The 21,213-nt window shown below is 39.5% G+C and overlaps 1 protein-coding gene across 1 annotated transcript in view; it reads right to left on the reverse strand.

Moving 5' to 3' along the window:
* Positions 1 to 4,905: 4,905 nt before the first annotated feature.
* The window catches only part of GNPDA1 (glucosamine-6-phosphate deaminase 1), a 129,473-nt gene continuing 113,165 nt past the window's right edge, over positions 4,906 to 21,213 (reverse strand). Inside the window, exon 7 of the mRNA XM_053717167.1 lies at positions 4,906 to 5,185. Coding sequence (XP_053573142.1) covers positions 5,115 to 5,185 — 71 coding nt within the window. The 3' untranslated portion in view covers positions 4,906 to 5,114. The remainder of the gene's footprint in view (positions 5,186 to 21,213) is intronic.

The raw sequence follows: 21,213 nt of genomic DNA on the forward strand, positions 1-21,213 counted from the left end.
GTGTTCAGAATGAAACAATCACATTCAAAATCATGTTAAATAGGAGTCAGTACACACCTGTCATCATTTAAAGTGCCTCTGATTAACCCCCCAAATGTTCAGCTGTTCTAGTAGGTCTTTCCTGACATTTTGTTAGTCGCATCCTACAGCAAAAGCCATGGTCTGCAGAGAGCGTCTAAAGCATCAGAGGGATCTCATTGTTAAAAGGTATCAGTCAGGAAGGGTACAAAAGAATTTCCAAAGCATTAGATATACCATGGAACACAGTGAAGACAGTCATCATCAAGTGGAGAAAATATGGTGCAACAGTGACATTACCAAGAACTGGATGTCCCTCCAAAATTGATGAAAAGATGAGAAGAAAAGTGGTCTGGGAGGCTGCCAAGAGCCCTACAGCAACATTAAAGGAGCTGCAGGAATATCTGGCAAGTACTGGCTGTGTGACAACAATCACCCGTATTCTTCATATGTCTGGGCTATGGGGTAGAGTGGCAAGACGGAAGCCCTTTCTTACAACAAAAAAAAACATCCAAGCCCTGCTAAATTTTGCAAAAACACATCTGAAGTTTCCCAAAAGCATGTTGCAAAAGGTGTTCTGGTCTGATGAAACCAAAGTTGAACTTTTCAGCCATAATTCCAAAAGATATGTTTGGTGCAAAAACAACATTGCATATCACCAAAAGAACACCATACCCACAGTGAAGCATGGTGGTGGCAGCATCATGCTTTGGGGCTGTTTTTCTTCAGCTGGAACTGGGGCCTTAGTCAAGGTAGAGGGAATAATGAACAGTTCCAAATACCAGACAATATTGGCACAAAAACTTCAGGATTCTGCTAGAAAGCTGAACATGAAGAGGAACTTCATCTTTCAGAATGACAACGACCCAAAGCATACATCCAAATCAACAAAGGAATGGCTTCACCAGAAGAAGATTAAAGTTTTGGGATGGCCCAGCCAGAGCCCAGACCTGAATACAATTCAAAATCTGTGGGGTGATCTGAAGAGGGCGGTGCACAGGAGATGTCCTCGCATTCTGACAGATTTAGAGTGTTTTTGCAAAGAAGAGTGGGCAAATATTGCCAAGTCAAGATGTGCCATGCTGAAAAACTCATACCCAAAAAGACTGAGTGCTGTAATAAAATCAAAAGGTGCTTCAATAAAGTATTAGTTTAAGGGTGTTCACACTTATGCAACCATAATATATTTTTTTATATTTCCCTTTACCTAAAAGATTTCAGTTTGTTTTTCAATTGAGTTGTACAGTTTATAGGTCACATTAAAGGTGGAAAAAGTTCTGAAATTATTTATCTTTGTCTCATTTTTTTACATCACAGAAACCTGACATTTTAACAGGGGTGTGTAGACTTTCTGTATCCACTGTGTGTGTGTATATATATATATATATATATATATATATATATATACACACACATATACACACACGTATATACATACAGTGAGGGAAAAACGTATTTGATCCCCTGCTGATTTTGTACATTTGCCCACTGACAAACAATAGGGGTGTGTAGACTTTCTGTATCCACTGTGTGTGTGTATATATATATATATATATATATATATATATACACACACACACATACACACACGTATATACATACAGTGAGGGAAAAACGTATTTGATCCCCTGCTGATTTTGTACATTTGCCCACTGACAAACAAATGATCAGTTTATAATTTTAATGGTAGGTTTATTTGAACAGTGAGAGACAGAATAACAACAACAAAAATCCAGAAAACGCATTTCAAAAAAGTTATAAATTGATTTGCATTTTAATGAGTGAAATAAGTATTTTATCCCCAATCAATCAGCGAGATTTCTGGCTCCCAGGTGTCTTTTATACAGGTAACGAACTGAGATTAGGAGCACTCTCATAAAGGGAGTGCTCCTTATCTCAGCTTGTTTACCTGTATAAAAGACACCTGTCCACAGAAGCAATCAATCAGATTCCAAACTCTCTACCATGGCCAAGACCAAAGAGCTGTCCAAGGATGTCAGGGACAAGATTGTAGACCTACACAAGGCTGGAATGGGCTGCAAGATCATCGCCAAGCAGCTTGGTGAGAAGGTGACAACAGTTGGTGCGATTATTCGCAAATCGAAGAAACACTAAATAACTGTCAATCTCCCTTGGTCTGTGGCTCCATGCAAGATCTCACCTTGTGTAGTTTCAATGATCATGAGAACGGTGAGGAATCAGCCCAGAACTACACAGGAGGATATTGTCAATGATCTCAAGACAGCTGGGACCATAGTCGCCAAGAAAACAATTGGTAATACACTACGCCATGAAGGACTGAAAGCGCCCGCAAAGTCCCCCTGCTCAAGAAAGCAAATGTATAGGCCCGTCTGTAGTTTGCCAATGAACATCTGAATGATTCAGAGAACTGGGTGAAAGTGTTGTGGTCAGATGAGACCAAATTCAAGCTCTTTAGTATCAACTCAACGCGCTGTGTTTGGAGGAGGACAGCTGCCTATGACCCCAAGAACACCATCAAACATGGAGGTGGAAACATTATGCTTTGTGGGTATTTTTCTGCTAAGGGGACAGGACAACTTCACCACATCAAAGGGACGATGGACGGGGCCATGTAACTCAAAATCTTGGGTGAGAACCTCCTTCCCTCGTATTCCAGCATGACAATGACCCAAAACACACCGCCAAGGCAACAAAGGAGTGGCTCAAGAAGAAGCACATTAAGGTCCTGGAGTGGCCTAGCCAGTCTCCAGACCTTAATCCCATAAAAAATCTGTAGAGGGAGCTGAAGGTTCGAGTTGCCAAACGTCAGCCTAGAAACTTTAACCCCTTGAGTGCTAATGACGGCTCTGAGCCGTCACAGAGTTTCCCACTCTGGTGCTAATGACAGCTCAGAGCCGTCACTAGCACTCTCCCACCTTGAGGGAGATCTGGGGGCTCCCACCCGCTCCTACCCCTGCGACCGTGTCTGTAGAGTGACAGGCATCGCCGGGGCTTTAACAATGTTAAGTATAGGAGCAGGGGGCATGCTGCTCAGAAGCCTGTAATAAATTTTGTTCAAAAATAAAAAAACCTTAAAAAAATCTTAGCACTCAAAGGGTTAATGACTTGGAGATGATCCGCAAAGAGGAGTGTGACAAAATCCCTGCTGAGATGTGTGCAAACCTGGTGGCCAACTACAAGAAACATCTGACCTCTGTGATTGCTCACAAGGATTTTCCCACCAAGTACTAAGTCATGTTTTGCAAAAGGGTCAAATACTTATTTCACTCATTAAAATGCAAAACAATTTATAACTTTTTTTAAATGCGTTTTTCTGGATTTTTTGTTGTTATTCTGTCTCTCACTGTTCAAATAAATCTACGATTAAAATTATAGACTGATCATTTCTTTGTCAGTGGGCAAACGTACAAAATCAGCAGGGATCAAATAATTCTCTCTCCCCCCCCCCTCACTGTGTGTGTGTGTGTGTATATATATATATATATATATATATATATATATATTTATTTTATTTATATATTTTTTTCTCTTAGGTAGTTTACACACATGCATATTACACATACACTAGTCTTTTTTTTATCATATTCAGCGATTTTTAAGAGATTGTCATACCTTATGATAATTCTCTTAAGTTTAGATGATGTATCAGTACGGTATTCCTTTTTAATATTATATAGCTATGATCTATTTTACTGTTTTCCACTCAAGTATTTTATGTCTTTAATAAGGTTTATTTGTATATATTTTATTTATTTGTAGATAGGATGTGCAGACTATCTATTTATTGGTCTAGATATGTATTTTTATTGTATCCCTCTGGCTTTTAATTAGAATAGTTACTTATGTGACGAGCTGCTTGCTTTTTTTGTTGCCTCTCTCCTGTTTGCCCATTGGCTATGACGACGGGAGGAGACATCTTGGGCTAGCGAGTGATGATTGCCTTACAGTGCCATGTGACCTGAAGTGCAGTGGCCTGAGGGAGCGGCCCATACAGGACTGCAGACACTCGGAAGATCCAGCGTAAGGTGCAGCTTACAGAGTTTCGTCTAGCTGGGAGACCAGTAAAACCCAGTATGCTTTACAAGCACTATGGGTAGTGCTCCATCTATTGTGAGTTGCCCATTGTCATTGTGTCTGTTTTTCCTTGTTGGAGCAATATCAACCTATGTGGAGCTTCCTCTCTTTTCTTTATATGTTTTAACTTCCTAACTGAATTAGAAAGTCCAACCTGAAGCAATAGCTTATACAACAATTAAACTATTGTTTTTTGGTCCCCGATTTATCTTTTGGCTTGTGTTAAGAATTGTTCAAGAGAAGCATATAGCTTCCAAAACAGTACTCTAATGGAAATGAGTAAAACATATTACTGTGACATAAGTAGTGAGTGGTTTGTTCTGTGCCTTTAAAGGAACATAAAACCCAACATTTTTTTCTTACATGATTCAGATATAACATACAATTTTAAACAACTTTCCTATTTACTTACATTATCAAATGTTATTAGTTTTCTTGTTACCCTTTGTTGAAAAGCAAAGTAACTATCTGAATCATGAAAGAAAAAAAAATTGGGTTTCATGTCCCTTTAACACTATATGTTGATAAAAGGCATCAGCAAGTTCAAAAAAGTGTTTATATAGTGATCTCACAACACATGCACATCCAAGACATTGTGTAACAATGATAATTTGTCTTTGTATATGTAAAATATTTAAAAACAGCACAATATATCAAATACCACATTATATATATATATATATATATATATATATATATATATATATATATATATAATATAAAATAGCATCTACATCTAAATTGAACTTTGGGTCAGAAATAAGAAAATAGTAGTTTCATCTATATAGAAAGTTACAAACAGTGATACACATATAAAGATAGCTGCACAACTATTTCCAGAACAATTATTGGTATACAATGCAATTCCAACATTGATATTGCATGTGTTGTTGAAAATACACTTGTCAACTTGGTCACTAATAAGAACTGGCAAAATATTAGTGTTCTTGGCACTAAATTGATTAGAGAGAAACCACATAAATGATCTCATTCTTTACAGTACAGGAGAACTGGAGAATCCCAATTATCGTTCATGTAGTTTAGTCACTATATGATTTTTCCTTTATGCTGTGCAAGGGATCAACCAGCTTGTTATGGACATGCATCAAACCTGTGAATACAAAAAGAAACGGTAATTAATGTTTACAAGCACCTGGATAACCAGCTCCATATTTCTGATTAACTTATTGGGAAACAAAACAAAGACAAATCTTCAACATCACTATATCCACAGGTTATCTTAAAGAAAACAAAATCATTATAAGTAACTTAAAGGGACACTAAAGTCAAAATTAAACTTTCATGATTTAGATAGAACATTTTAAGAGACTTTCCGATTTACTTTGTGTATCAAATGTTGCTCAATCTTTTTATATATACACTTTCTGAGGCACCAACTCCTATTGAGCATGTGCACATGTTCATAGTGTATACTAGTATAGCGATTGTCTGATGGGTGCCACATGACAAAGACGGCCGACAAATGGGTGAAAAAGATCTACTGTTTATTTAAAATTCTGAGTAAGTGCTAAAGCACTGTCTTTTTATTATGCACCTATTAAAGCGACAGTCTAGTCAAAAACATAATTTATGTAAGAACTTACCTGATAAATTAATTTCTTTCATATTGGCAAGAGTCCATGAGCTAGTGACATATGGGATATACAATCCTACCAGGAGGGGCAAAGTTTCCCAAACCTCAAAATGCCTATAAATACACCCCTCACCACACCCACAATTCAGTTTAACGAATAGCCAAGCAGTGGGGTGATAAAGAAAGGAGTAGAAAGCATCAACAAAGGAAATTTGGAAATAATTGTGCTTTATACAAAAAATCATAACCACCATAAAAAGGGTGGGCCTCATGGACTCTTGCCAATATGAAAGAAATGAATTTATCAGGTAAGTTCTTACATAAATTATGTTTTCTTTCATGTAATTGGCAAGAGTCCATAAGCTAGTGACATATGGGATATCAATACCCAAGATGTGGAGTCTTCCACTCAAGAGTCACTAGAGAGGGAGGGAAAAAAATAAAAACCATATTCCGCTGAAAAAATTAATCCACAACCCACAAAAATAAGTTTATTTAATTTTTGAAAGAAAAAAACTTAAAACAAAAGTGAAGAATCAAACTGAAACAGCTGCCTGAAGAACTTTTCTACCAAAAACTGCTTCCGAAGAAGCAAATACATCAAAACGGTAAAATTTAGTAAATGTATGCAAAGAAGACCAAGTTGCTGCTTTGCAAATCTGATCAACTGAAGCTTCATTCTTAAAAGCCCACGAAGTGGAGACTAATCTAGTAGAATGAGCTGTAATTCTCTGAGGCTGGGCCTGACCCGACTCCAAATAAGCTTGATGAATCAAAAGTTTCAACCAAGAAGCCAAGGAAATAGCAGAAGCCTTCTGACCTTTCCTAGGACCAGAAAATAAAACAAATAGACTGGAAGTCTTCCTGAAATCTTTAGTAGCTTCCACATAATATTTCAAAGCTCTTACCACATCCAAAGAATGTAAGGATCTCTCCAAAGAATTCTTAGGATTAGGACATAAGGAAGGGACAACAATTTCTCTACTAATGTTAGAATTCACAACCTTAGGTAAAAATTGAAAAGAAGTCCGCAAAACTGCCTTATCCTGATGAAAAATCAGAAAAGGAGACTCACAAGAAAGAGCAGATAGCTCAGAAACTCTTCTAGCAGAAGAGATAGCCAAAAGAAACAACACTTTCCAAGAAAGAAGTTTAATGTCCAAAGAATGCATAGGCGCAAATGGAGGAGCCTGTAAAGCCTTCAGAACCAAATTAAGACTCCAAGGAGGAGAAATTGATTTAATGACAGGCTTAATACGAACTAAAGCCTGTACAAAACAGTGAATATCAGGAAGTATAGCAATCTTTCTGTGAAATAAAACAGAAAGAGCGGAGATTTGTCCTTTCAAGGAACTTGCAGACAAACCCTTATCCAAACCATCCTGAAGGAACTGTAAAATTCTAGGAATTCTAAAAGAATGCCAGGAGAATTTATGAGAAGAATACCATGAAATGTAAGTCTTCCAAACTCTATAATAAATCTTTCTAGAGACAGATTTACGAGCTTGTAACATAGTATTAATCACTGAGTCAGAGAAACCTCTATGACTTAGAACTCAGCGTTCAATTTCCATACCTTCAAATTTAATGATTTGAGATCCTGATGGGAAAAAACATAATTTATGTAACAACTTACCTGATAAATTAATTTCTTTCATATTAGCAAGAGTCCATGAGCTAGTGACGTATGGGGTATACATTCCTACCAGGAGGGGCAAAGTTTCCCAAACCTTAAAATGCCTATAAATACACCCCTCACCACACCCACAATTCAGTTTAAGGAATAGCCAAGAAGTGGGGTGATAAAAAAGGAGCGAAAGCATCAAAAAATTAAGGAATTGGAATAATTGTGCTTTATACAAAAAAATCATAACCACCACAAAAAAGGGTGGGCCTCATGGACTCTTGCTAATATGAAAGAAATGAATTTATCAGGTAAGTTCTTACATAAATTATGTTTTCTTTCATGTAAATAGCAAGAGTCCATGAGCTAGTGACATATGGGATAGCAGATACCCAAGATGTGGAACTTCCACGCAAGAGTCACTAGAGAGGGAGGGATAAAATAAAGACAGCCAATTCCGCTGAAAAAATAATCCACAACCCAAATCAAAAAGTTTTAATCTATAATGAAAAAAACTGAAATTATAAGCAGAAGAATCAAACTGAAACGGCTGCCTGAAGTACTTTTCTACCAAAAACTGCTTCAGAAGAAGAGAAAACATCAAAATGGTAGAATTTAGTAAATGTATGCAAAGAAGACCAAGTTGCTGCTTTGCAAATCTGATCAACAAAAGCTTCATTCCTAAAAGCCCAGGAAGTAGAAACTGACCTAGTAGAATGAGCCATAATCCTTTGAGGCAGGGATTTACCCGACTCCACATAAGCATGATAAATTAAAGACTTTAACCAAGACGCCAAAGAAATGGCAGAAGCCTTCTGACCTTTCCTAGAACCAGAAAAGATAACAAATAGACTAGAAGTCTTCCTGAAATCTTTAGTTGCTTCAACATAATATTTCAAAGCTCTAACTACATCCAAAGAAAGTAAAGATCTCTCCAGAGAATTCTTAGGATTAGGAAACAATGAAGGGTACAGCAATTTCTCTACTAATGTTGTTAGAATTCACAACCTTAGGTAAAAATTTAAATGAAGTCTGCAACACCGCCTTATCCTGATGAAAAATCAGAAAAGGAGATTCACAAGAAAGAGCAGATAATTCAGAAACTCTTCTAGCAGAAGAGATGGCCAAAAGGAACAAAACTTTCCAGGAAAGTAATTTAATATCCAGAGAATACATAGGTTCAAACGGAGGAGCCTGTAAAGCCCTCAGAACCAAATTGAGACTCTGAGGAGAAATTGACTTAATGACAGGCTTGATTCGAACCAAAGCCTGTACAAAACAATGAATATCAGGATGATTAGCAATCTTTCTGTGAAAAAGAACCGAAAGAGCAGAGATTTGTCCTTTCAAGGAACTTGCAGACAAACCTTTATCCAAACCATCTTGAAGAAATTGTAAAATTCTAGGAATTCTAAAAGAATGCCAAGAGAATTTATGTGAAGAACACCAAGAAAACAGAATTTATGTTTACCTGATAAATTTCTTTCTCCTATGGTGTGTCCGGTCCACGGCTTCATCCTTACTTGTGGGATATTCTCATTCCCAACAGGAAATGGCAAAGAGAGCACACAGCAAAGCTGTCCATATAGCCCCCCCCATCTGGCTCCGCCCCCCAGTCATTCGACCGACGGTTAGGAGAAAAAGGAGAAACTATAAGGTGCCGTGGTGACTGTAGTGTACAGAAAATAAAAAAATTTCAAAACCTGACTAAAAGCCAGGGCGGGCCGTGGACCGGACACACCGTAGGAGAAAGAAATTTATCAGGTAAACATAAATTCTGTTTTCTCCTACATTGGTGTGTCCGGTCCACGGCTTCATCCTTACTTGTGGGAACCAATACAAAAGCTTTAGGACACGGATGAAGGGAGGGAACAAGTCAGGTAACCTAAACGGAAGGCACCACTGCTTGCAAAACCTTTCTCCCAAAAATAGCCTCCGAAGAAGCATAAGTATCGAATTTGTAAAATTTGGCAAATGTATGCAGAGAAGACCAAGTCGCTGCCTTACAGATCTGTTCAACAGAAGCCTCATTCTTGAAGCCTCATTCTTGAAGGCCCATGTGGAAGCCACAGCTCTAGTAGAGTGAGCTATAATTCGTTCAGGAGGCTGCCGTCCGTCAGTCTCATAAGCTAATCGGATGATGCTTTTAAGCCAAAAGGAAAGAGGTAGCAGTAGCTTTCTGACCTCTCCTCTTACCAGAATAGACGACAAACAAAGAAGATGTCTGTCTGAAATCCTTTGTTGCTTCTAAATAGAATTTTAAAGCACGAACCACATCTAGGTTATGTAACAAACGTTCCTTCTTCGAAACTGGACTCGGACACAGAGAAGGAACAACTATTTCCTGGTTAATATTCCTGTTGGAAACCACCTTTGGAAGAAACCCAGGCTTGGTACGTAAAACTACCTTATCTGTATGGAATACCAGATAGGGTGAAGTACACTGCAAAGCAGACAATTCAGAAACTCTTCTAGCAGAAGAAATAGCAACCAAAAAACAGAACTTTCCAAGATAGTAACTTAATATCTATGGAATGCAAAGGTTCAAATGGAACCCCTTGAAGAACTGAAAGAACTAAGTTTAGACTCCATGGAGGAGTCATAGGTCTGTAGACAGGCTTGATTCTAACTAACGCCTGTACAAACGCTTGTACATCTGGCACGGCTGCCAGACGCTTGTGCAACAAGATAGACAGAGCGGATATCTGTCCTTTTATAGAACTAGCTGACAAACCCTTATCCAAACCCTCTTGGAGAAAGGAAAGTATCCTAGGAATCCTAATTTTACTCCATGAGTAGCCCTTGGATTCGCACCAACAGATATATTTTTGCCATATCTTATGGTAAATTTTCCTGGTCACAGGTTTTCTGGCCTGAACCAGAGTATCTATAACAGATTCCGAAAACCCACGCTTTGATAGAATCAAGCGTTCAATTTCCAAGCAGACAGTTGCAGAGAAACTAGATTTGGATGTTCGAATGGACCTTGAACTAGAAGGTCCTGTCTCAAAGGTAGCTTCCATGGTGGAGCCGATGACATATTCACCAGGTCTGCATACCAAGTCCTGCGTGGCCATGCAGGAGCTATTAGAATCACCGAAGCCTTCTCCTGTTTGATCCTGGCTACTAGCCTGGGAAGGAGAGGGAACGGTGGAAACACATAAGCTAGATTGAACGACCAAGGCGCCACTAATGCATCCACTAGTGTCGCCTTGGGATCCCTGGATCTGGACCCGTAGCGTGGAACCTTGGAGTTCTGACGAGATGCCATCAGATCCATATCTGGAGTGCCCCATAGTTGAATTAACTGGGCAAAGACCTCCGGATGAAGTTCCCACTCCCCCGGATGGAAAGTCTGACGACTCAAATAATCCACTTCCCAGTTGTCTACTCCTGGGATGTGAATTGCAGATAGATGGCAGGAGTGATCCTCCGCCCATTTGATGATCTTGGATTCCTCTCTCATCGCCAGGGAACTCTTTGTCCCTCCCTGATGATTGATGTACCCTACAGTCGTCATGTTGTCCGACTGAAATCTTATGAATTTGGCCTTCGCTAGTTGAGGCCAAGCCAGGAGCGCATTGAATATCACTCTCAGTTCCAAATGTTTATCGGGAGGAGAGACTCTTCCCAAGACCATAGACCCTGAGCTTTCAGGGAGTCCCAGACCGCGCCCCAGCCTAAGAGACTGGCGTGGGTCGTGACAATGATCCACTCTGGTCTGCGGAAACTCATTTCCTGAGACAGGTGATCCTGAGACAACCACCAGAGGAGTGAGTCTCTGGTTTTCTGGTCCATTTGAATCTGGGGAGACAAGTCTGCATAATCCCCATTCCACTGTTTGAGCATGCACAGTTGCAATGGTCTTAAATGAATTCGAGCAAAAGGAACCACGTCCATTGCCGCAACCATTAGTCCTATTACCTCCATGCACTGAGCTATGGAGGGCTGAGGAATAGATTGAAGAACTTGACAAGCGTTTAGAAGCTTTAACCTTCTGACCTTTGTCAGAAAAATCTTCATTTCTACAGAGTCTATTATTGTTCCCAGAAAGGGAACCCTTGTGGACGGAAACAGGGAACTCTTTTCTATGTTCACCTTCCGCCCGTGAGATCTGAGAAAGGCTAAAACAATGTCTGTATGAGCCCTTGCTTTGGGAAGGGACGACGCTTGAATTAGAATGTCGTCTAGGTAAGGTGCTACTGCAATGCCCCTCGGCCTTAGGACCGCTAGAAGGGACCCTAGCACCTTTGTGAAAATTCTGGGAGCAGTGGCTAAACCGAACGGAAGAGCCACGAACTGGTAATGTTTGTCCAGAAAGGCGAACCTCAGGAACTGATGATGATCTTTGTGGATAGGAATATGCAGGTATGCATCCTTTAGGTCCACGGTAGTCATATATTGACCCTCCTGGATCGTTGGTAAAATCATCCGAATGGTTTCCATTTTGAATGATGGAACTCTGAGGAATTTGTTTAGAATTTTTAAATCCAGAATTGGTCTGAAAGTTCCTTCTTTTTTGGGAACTACAAACAGGTTTGAGTAAAAACCCAGACTTTGTTCCGCTGTTGGAACAGGGTGTATCACTCCCATCTTTAATAGGTCTCCTACGCAATGTAAGAATGCCTGTCTCTTTATCTGGTCTAAAAATAAGCGACACATGTGGAACCTTCCCCTTGGAGGAAGTTCCTTGAACTCTAGAAGATACCCCTGAGAGACAATTTCTAGTGCCCAGGGGTCCGGAACATATTGCACACCAAATTTCAAGTCTCTTAACCCTTAAATGACCAAACCGGAGCTAATAATCCCAATTGACCGGTTAAAACACACTACAGTCCCTGCCACAGATTTTGCTGCGGCTTTTACCTTCCTTAGGGGTTATTAACAACAGAAATAAACCTCTCCGAGTCCTTTTCTAAGCCACTGGACCTCCTCACATGAAGCTGCATGCACTGTCTTAGAGAAGTAACTGCGCAACTGAGGCGCGAAAATGAGGCCTCCTCCCTCTGCATTCCAGAGTGAAGGGGCCTTTCTGACAAGATTAGGCGTCTAACCAACTGCCAGGCGCAAATAAACGTCCCCAAAAGTGTTTCAAAGTTTATCAAACACTCCAAATGTCAAATAAATATGATAAAAATCAATCGATTTAGCCCACAATAGTGTCAACCAGCATAGAGCCCAAGATATAAGCCTTAATTCTGTAACTGAGTCTAAGAAAATGGCTTACCTATCCCCTAAGGGAAAATTGACAGTCTTCTAGCAGTACTGTGTCTTGTTAGAAAAGTGACTGATCATACCTGAAGCAGATAAGCCTGCAAACTGTTCCCCCCAACTGAAGTTCTCTGGTTTCAACAGTCCTGCGTGGGAACAGCAATGGATTTTAGTTACTAGTGCTAAAATCATACTCCTCTTTTAACAGAAATCTTCATCACTTTCTGTTGTAGAGTAAATAGTACAAACCGGCACTATTTTAAAATAACAAACTCTTGATAGAAGAAATAAAACTACAACTAACACCACATACTCTTTACCATCCCCGTGGAGATGCTACTTGTTCAGAGCGGCAAAGAGAATGACTGGGGGGCGGAGCCAGAGGGGGGGCTATATGGACAGCTTTGCTGTGTGCTCTCTTTGCCATTTCCTGTAGGGAATGAGAATATCCCACAAGTAAGGATGAAGCCGTGGACCGGACACACCAATGTAGGAGAAATGAAAGTCTTCCAGACTCGGTAATAGATCTTCCTAGATACAGATTTACGAGCCTGTAACATAGTATTAATCACTGAATCAGAGAAACCTCTATGACTAAGAATTAAGCGTTCAATCTCCATACCTTCAAATTTAATGATTTGAGATCCTGATGGAAAAATGGGCCTTGAGATAGAAGGTCTGGCCTTAACGGAAGTGTCCAAGGTTGGCAACTTGCCATCCGAACGAGATCCGCATACCAAAACCTGTGCGGCCATGCTGGAGCCACCAGCAGTACAAACGAACGCTCCATTAGGATTTTGGAAATCACTCTTGGAAGAAGAACTAGAGGTGGAAAGATATAAGCAGGTTGATAATTCCAAGGAAGTGACAACGCGTCCACTGCTTCCGCCTGAAGATCCCTGGATCTGGACAGATACCTGGGAAGTTTCTTGTTTAGATGAGAGGCCATCAGATCTATTTCTGGAAGCCCCCAGATTTGTACAATCTGAAGAAATACCTCTGGGTGAAGAGACCATTCGCCCGGATGTAACGTCTGGCGACTGAGATAATCCGCTTCCCAATTGTCTACACCTGGGATGTGAACCCAGACAAAGTCATGGACACTGAATCTATTTGGAAACCTAAAAAGGTTACCCTTGTCTGAGGAATCAAGGAACTCTTTGGTAAATTGATCCTCCAACCATGTCTTTGAAGTAACAACACAAGTTGATTCGTGTGAGATTCTGCAGAATGTAAAGACTGAGCAAGTACCAAGATATCGTCCAAATAAGGAAATACCGCAATACCCTGCTCCCTGATTACAGAGAGAAGCTAGACCAAAAGGAAGAGCAACAAACTGGTAATGCTTGTCTAGAAAAGAGAATCTCAGGAACTGATAGTGATCCGGATGAATTGGAATATGAAGATATGCATCCTGTAAGTCTATTGTGGACATATAATGCCCTTGTTGAACAAAAGGCAGAATAGTCCTTATAGTCACCATTTTGAATGTTGGTATCCTTACATAACGATTCAATATTTTTAGATCCAGAACCGGTCTGAAAGAATTCTCTTTCTTTGGAACAATGAACAGATTTGAATAAAACCCCAGGCCCCGTTCAAGAACTGGAACTGGCATAATTACCCCAGCTGACTCCAGATCTGAAACACATTTCAGAAACGCATGAGCCTTCACTGGGTTTACTGGAATGCGTGAAAGAAAATTTTTTCTCACAGGCGGTCTTACCTTGAAACCTATTCTGTACCCTTGTGAAACAATGTTCTGAATCCAAAGACTTTGAATCGAATTGATCCAAACATCTTTGAAAAATCGTAACCTGCCCCCTACCAGCTGTGCTGGAATGAGGGCCGCACCTTCATGTGGATTTGGGAGCTGGTTTTGACTTTCTAAAAGGCTTGGATTTATTCCAGACTGGAGAAGGTTTCCAAACGGAAACTGTTCCTTTAGAGGAAGGGTCAGGCTTTTGTTCCTTATTCTGACGAAAGGAACGAAAACGATTAGCAGCCCTATATTTACCTTTAGACTTTTTATCCTGAGGTAAAAAGGCTCCCTTCCCCCCCAGTAACAGTTGAAATTATTGAGTCTAACTGAGAACCAAACAATTTATTACCTTGGAAAGAAAGAGAAAGCAATGTTGACTTAGAAGTCATATCTGCATTCCAAGATTTAAGCCATAAAGCTCTTCTAGCTAAAATAGCTAAAGACATGTACCTGACATCAATTCTAATGATATCGAAAATGGCATCACACATAAAGTTATTAGCATGTTGAAGGAGTTTAATAATGCTATAAACATTATGGTCTGACACTTGTTGCGCTAAAGCCTCCAACCAGAAAGTTGAAGCTGCAGCAACATCAGCCAAAGAAACAGCAGGTCTAAGAAGATTACCTGAACATAAATAAGCCTTCCTTAAAAAGGATTCAAGCTTCCTATCTAAAGGATCTTTAAACGAAGTACTATCTGCCGTAGGAATAGTAGTACGTTTAGCAAGAGTAGAAATAGCCCCATCAACTTTGGGGATTTTATCCCAAAACTCTAATCTGTCAGATGGCAAAGGGTACAATTTCTTAAACCTTGGAGAAGGAGTAAAAGAAGTACCCAGACTATTCCATTCCCTATAAATTACTTCTGAAATAGCATCAGGAACTGGAAAAACTTCTGGAATAACCACAGGAGGTTTAAAAACTGCATTTAAACGCTTAGTAGTTTTAATATCAAGAGGACTAGACTCCTCCCTATGTAAAGCAATCAACACTTCCTTAAGTAAAGAACGAATAAACTCCATCTTAAATAAATATGAAGATTTATCAGTGTCAATATCTGAGATAGAATCTACTGAATCAGATAGATCCATATCAGAAATAGATAAGTCAGAATAATGGCGGTCATTTAAAAATTCATCTGAAATATGTGAAGTTTTAAAAGACCTCTTACGTTTAGCAGAAGGAGGAATAACAGACAGAGCCTTCCGAATAGATTTAGAAACAAATTCTTTAACATTAACAGGAACATCCTGAACATTAGATGTTGAAGGAACAACAACAGGTAATGGATTATTACTAATGGAAATACTATCTGCGTTTGAAAGCTTATCATGACAAGTATCACAAACAACAGCCGGAGGAACAGTTACCAAAAGTTTACAACAAATGCACTTAGCTTTGGTAGAATCGACATCAGGCAGCGTCTTTCCAGAAGTAGATTCTGATCCAGGGTCAGGTAGTGACATCTTGCAATATGTAAAAGAAAAAACAACATGTAAAGCAAAATTATCAATTATCAAATTCCTTAAATGGCAGTTTCAGGAATGGGAAAAAATGCAAAATGAAACAAGCTTCTAGAAAACCAGAAGCAACTGAATAGTGAGACTGAGACAGTGTGAAAAAAAATGGCGCCAGGAATAACGGCCATATTTTTGGCGCTAAGTATAACGCCCACACATTTTGGCGCCAAGAATGACGCCCATATTTTTTGGAGCCAAAAAAACGTCCGCAATACACATACGTAAAAAATTACGCAATTACGTAAAAATTTCCGGCGCCAACTATGACGCCGGAAATTACGAAATGTTTGCGCCAAAAATGACGCAATAAATAGAAGCATTTTCTGCACCCGCGAGCCTAACAGCCCGCAATTTTTTGAAAAAAAGTCAATTGAAAATTTAAGGTAAGAAAAAATAAATTTAAATGCATTTTCCCAAAAAAATGAAACTGACAGTCTGAATGAAGGAATACTGATTATCCTGAATCATGGCAAATATAAGTTTAAACACATATATTTAGAACTTTACATATAAAGTGCCCAACCATAGCTTTGAGTGTCATAAATAGAAATAAGACTTACTTACCCTAAGACACTCATCTACATAAAGTAGATAGCCAAACCAGTACTGAAACGAGAATCAGTAGAGGTAATGGTATATAAGAGTATATCATCGATCTGAAAAGGGAGGTAGGAGAAGAAATCTCTACGACCGATAACAGAGAACCTATGAAATAGATCCCCTAGAGCAGGGGTGTCCAAACTTTGCTCTCCAGAGGTTTTGGAACTACATTTCCCATGATGCTCAGCTAGATAAAATGCTGGCTGAGCATCATCGGAAATGTAGTTCCAAAACCTCTGGAGAGCAAAGTTTGGACACCCCTGCCCTAGAGGGGTCACATCCCTATGACATTCACTGCACTCTGAGAGGAAAACCGGGCTTCAGCCTGCTGCGAAGCGCATATCAACGTAGAATCAAGCACAAACTTACTTTGTAAAACTGAATTGTGGGTGTGGTGAGGGGTATATTTATAGGCATTTTAAGGTTTGGGAAACTTTGCCCCTCCTGGTAGGAATGTATATCCCATACGTCACTAGCTCATGGACTCTTGCTATTTACATGAAAGAAATGGACCTTGAGATAGTAGGTCCGGCCATAACGGAAGTGGCCAAGGCGGGCAACTGGACATCCGAACCAGATCCGCATACCAAAACCTGTGTGGCCATGCTGGAGCCACCAGCAACACAAAAGACTGTTCCATGATGATTTTGGAGATCACTCTTGGAAGGAGAACTAGAGGCGGAAAGATGTAAGCAGGATGATAACACCAAGGAAGTGTCAGTGCATCCACTGCTTCCGCCTGAACATCCCTGGACCTGGACAGGTATTTGGGAAGTTTCTTGTTTAGATGAGAGGCCATGAGATCTATCTCTGGAAGACCCCACATCTGAATAATCTGAGAAAACACATCTGGATGGAGAGACCACTCCCCTGGATGTAAAGCGGCTGAGATAATCCACCTGCCAATTGTCTACACCTGGGATATGCACCGCAGAGATTAGACAGGAGCTGGATTCCGCCCAAGCAAGTATCCGAGATACTTCTTTCATAGCTTGGGGACTGTGAGTCCCACCCTGATGATTGACATAAGCCACAGTTGTGATATTGTCTGTCTGAAAACAAATGAACGGTTCTCTCTTTAGCAGAGGCCAAAACTGAAGAGCCCTGAGAATTGCACAGAGTTCTAAAATATTTATTAGTAATCTCGCCTCTTGAGATTTCCAAACCCCTTGTGCTGTCAGAGATCCCCAAACAGCTCCCCAACCTGAAAGACTCGCATCTGTTGTGATCACAGTCCAGGTTGGCCGAACAAAAGAAGCCTCTTGAACTAAACGATGGTGATCTATCCCCCAATGTCAGAGAGTGTCGTACATTGGGATTCAAGGATATTAATTGTGATATCTTTGTATAATCCCTGCACCATTGATTCAGCATGCAAAGCTGTAGAGGTCTCATGTGAAAACGAGCAAAGGGGATCGCGTCCGATGCTGCAGTCATGAGACCTAAAACTTCCATGCACATAGCCACTGAAGGGAATGACTGAGACTGAAGGTGCCAGCATGCTGCAACCAATTTTAAACGTCTCTTGTCTGTTAGAGACAGAGTCATGGACACTGAATCTATCTGGAAGCCTAAAAAGGTGACCCTTGTCTGAGGAATCAAGAAACTTTTTGGTAAATTGATCCTCCAACCATGTTTCCGAAGAAACAACACTAGTTGACTCGTGTGAGATTCTGCAGTATGTAAACACTGAGCTAGTACCAAGATATCGTCCAAATAAGGAAACACCGCAATACCCTGTTCTCTGATTACAGATAGTAGGGCACCCAGAACCTTTGAAAAGATTCTTGGTGCTGTTGCTAGGCCAAATGGAAGAGCAACAAATTGGTAATGCTTGTCTAGAAAAGAGAATCTCAGAAACTGATAATGTTCTGGATGAATCGGAATATGAAGGTATGCATCCTGCAAGTCTATTGTGGACATATAATGTCCTTGCTGAACAAAAGGCAGAATAGTCCTTATAGTCACCATCTTGAAAGTTGGTACTCTTACATAACGATTCAAAATTTTCAGATCCAGAACTGGTCTGAATAAATTTTCTTTCTTTGGTACAATGAATAGGTTTGAATAAAACCCCAAACCTTGTTCCTGAAGAGGAACTGGCATGATTACCCCTGAAGAATCCAGGTCTGAAACACACTTCAGAAAAGCCTGAGCTTTTACTGGATTTACAGGGATGCGTGAGAGAAAAAATCTTCTCACAGGAGGTCTTACTTTGAATCCTATTCGATACCCCTGAGAGACAATGCTCTGAAATCCAATGATTTTGGACAGATTTTATCCAAAAATCCTTGAAAAACCTTAATCTGCCCCCTACCAGCTGAGCTGGAATGAGGGCCGCACCTTCATGCGGACTTAGGGGCAGACTTTGGTTTCCTAAATGGCTTGGATTTATTCCAATTTGAGTAAGGCTTCCAATTGGAAGCAGATTCCTTGGGAGGAGGATTGAGTTTTTGTTCCTTATTCTGACGAAAGGAACGAAAACAGTTAGAAGCCTTAGATTTACCCTTAGGTTTTTTTATCCTGAGGCAGAAAAACTCCTTTTCCTCCAGTGATAGTTGAAATAATAGAATCCAACTGAGAACCAAATAAATTATTACCTTGGAAAGAAAGAGTTAGTAATCTAGATTTAGATGTCATATCAGCATTCCAAGATTTAAGCCACAAAGCTCTTCTAGCTAATAAAGCTAAAGACATGGATCTAACATCAATTTTGATAATATAAAAAATGGCATCACAAATAAAATGATTAGCATGTTGCAGTAAGCGAGTAATGCTAGATATGTCAGGATCCATTTCTCGTTGCGCTAAATTCTCCAACCAAAAAGTTGAGGCAGCCGCAACATCAGCCAAAGAAATAGCAGGTCTGAGAAGATGACCTGAATATAAATAGGCCTTCCTTAGATATTATTCTAGCTTCCTATCTAAAGGATCCTTAAAGGAAGTACTATCTTCCATAGGAATAGTGGTACGTTTAGCAAGAGTAGAAATAGCCCCATCCACTTTGGGGATTTTTTCCCAAACCTCTATAGATTTTGCTGGTAAAGGATACAATTTTTTAAACCTTGCAGAAGGAATAAAATAAGTACCTGGCTTATTCCATTCCCTAGAAATCATATCAGAAATAGCCTCAGGAATAGGAAAAACCCCTGGGGAAACCACAGGAGGTTTAAAAACAGCATTTAAACGTTTATTAGACTGAACGTCAATAGGACTGGTTACCTCAATATCCAAAGTAATTAAAACTTCTTTTAATAAAGAACGCATATACTTTTTAAATAAACTTATTTACTTATTTTAAATAAATAAGTAGATTTGTCAGTGTCAATGTCTGAGGAAGGATCTTCTGAATAAGATAGATCCTCATCAGAAGAGGATAAATTATTATGTTGCTGGTCATTTGAAATTTCATCAGCTAAATGAGCAGTTTTAAAAGACCTTTTACGTTTATTAGAAGGTGGAAATGCATGGTGGAAAAAGGGAAAAAAAGGGGATTAAATTCCTTTATAATCTCTCTTTATGGATAAATTTCTATGCCCTCCTCTAAATAAAAAAACAGTAAACATGGCAGGAAGAAGGCAACAAGAAAAAAGAACCGCTAGGCGTAGTATCGAAAATAGCCAAGAACTCCCGCAGGAGAGCGCCTTAGAACCAATTAACAGTTCTGAATTATTGAAACAGATGAGTGAGCTTTTTTACCCAAATTTGAGGCAATTCAAACTAGTGTAGATACATTATCACAAGAGATTAAGCATATGGTAACCAGAATTTGCTTAGCAGAACAGCGCATCTCAGATTTAGAGGATAGGGATATAGAGAAAGATAAGGATATGGTAAATATTCAAAAATAGGTGAAATTCTTGAGTGAAAAGGTAGAAGACTTGGAGAACAGGTCAAGGAGGAACAACATAAGAGTGATTGGGGTCCCGGAATCATTATCTGAGAAAGAGTTAAGCCATTTTGCGTCGGTACAATTACTGTCCATTTTAAACATCATGGAGCCTAACTGTACTTTTATAGTAGAGAGAGCGCACAGAATAGGGACTCTAAGAAACCAGGAAGATAACAAGAATAGATCAAGACCAATTATTATTAAATATTTGAATTTCCAGGAAAAAGTTAGAATCTTACAAGCTTATAGAGCACAGAAGGAAGTGTTTTTTCAGGATAGGAAAATTTTAATTTTTCAGGATTTCGCATATGAGACTTCCAACAAAAGGAAACTCTGCGCTCCTATTTTCTCACGCTTGATTCAGGAAGGTAGAGTGGTAAGGCTTCTATATCCAGCTAGGATTAGTATTCAAACTAGGGAAGGGTTTAAAATTTTTGAAAGTCCCCAAGATTTGGAAAACTTCTTAAGAGTTGAACAAAGGTGATAGGTTGCTGTTGAAACAGTAGGGGTAGGTATTTTTGAAGTATGTTTAATTTTTAGGGAAATAAATAATGTGTTAACAGATGTACTGTAATAAGTTTGGATTAAGGAAGGCAGATTTGGTGTTTGTTTGGGATGTGTGTGTTGGTTTTTTTCCTTCTCTCCTTCCCCCCTACTATCCCATCTCTGCTTAGCCAATGGAAACAGCAAATAGAGTCTAATAATAGCGGAAGTATGTAGGTTTGGATCTTGGAATGTGGGAGGGTTCACTTCTGCTCTAAAGAGGAAAGCAATTCTAAACCACTTAAATAAACTTAAAATAGACATTGGCCTAATACAGGAAATGCACCTAAATGAGTTTGAAAGCCAGAAACTCAAATGGGGCTGGGTGGGAGAAGTAGTTTACGCAATAGGCACTCAGCGAAAAAGAGGGGTAGCTATAGTTTTTAGAAA

Source organism: Bombina bombina, chromosome 6 (assembly GCF_027579735.1).
Source record: "Bombina bombina isolate aBomBom1 chromosome 6, aBomBom1.pri, whole genome shotgun sequence".
Taxonomy (NCBI): Eukaryota; Metazoa; Chordata; class Amphibia; order Anura; family Bombinatoridae; genus Bombina; species Bombina bombina.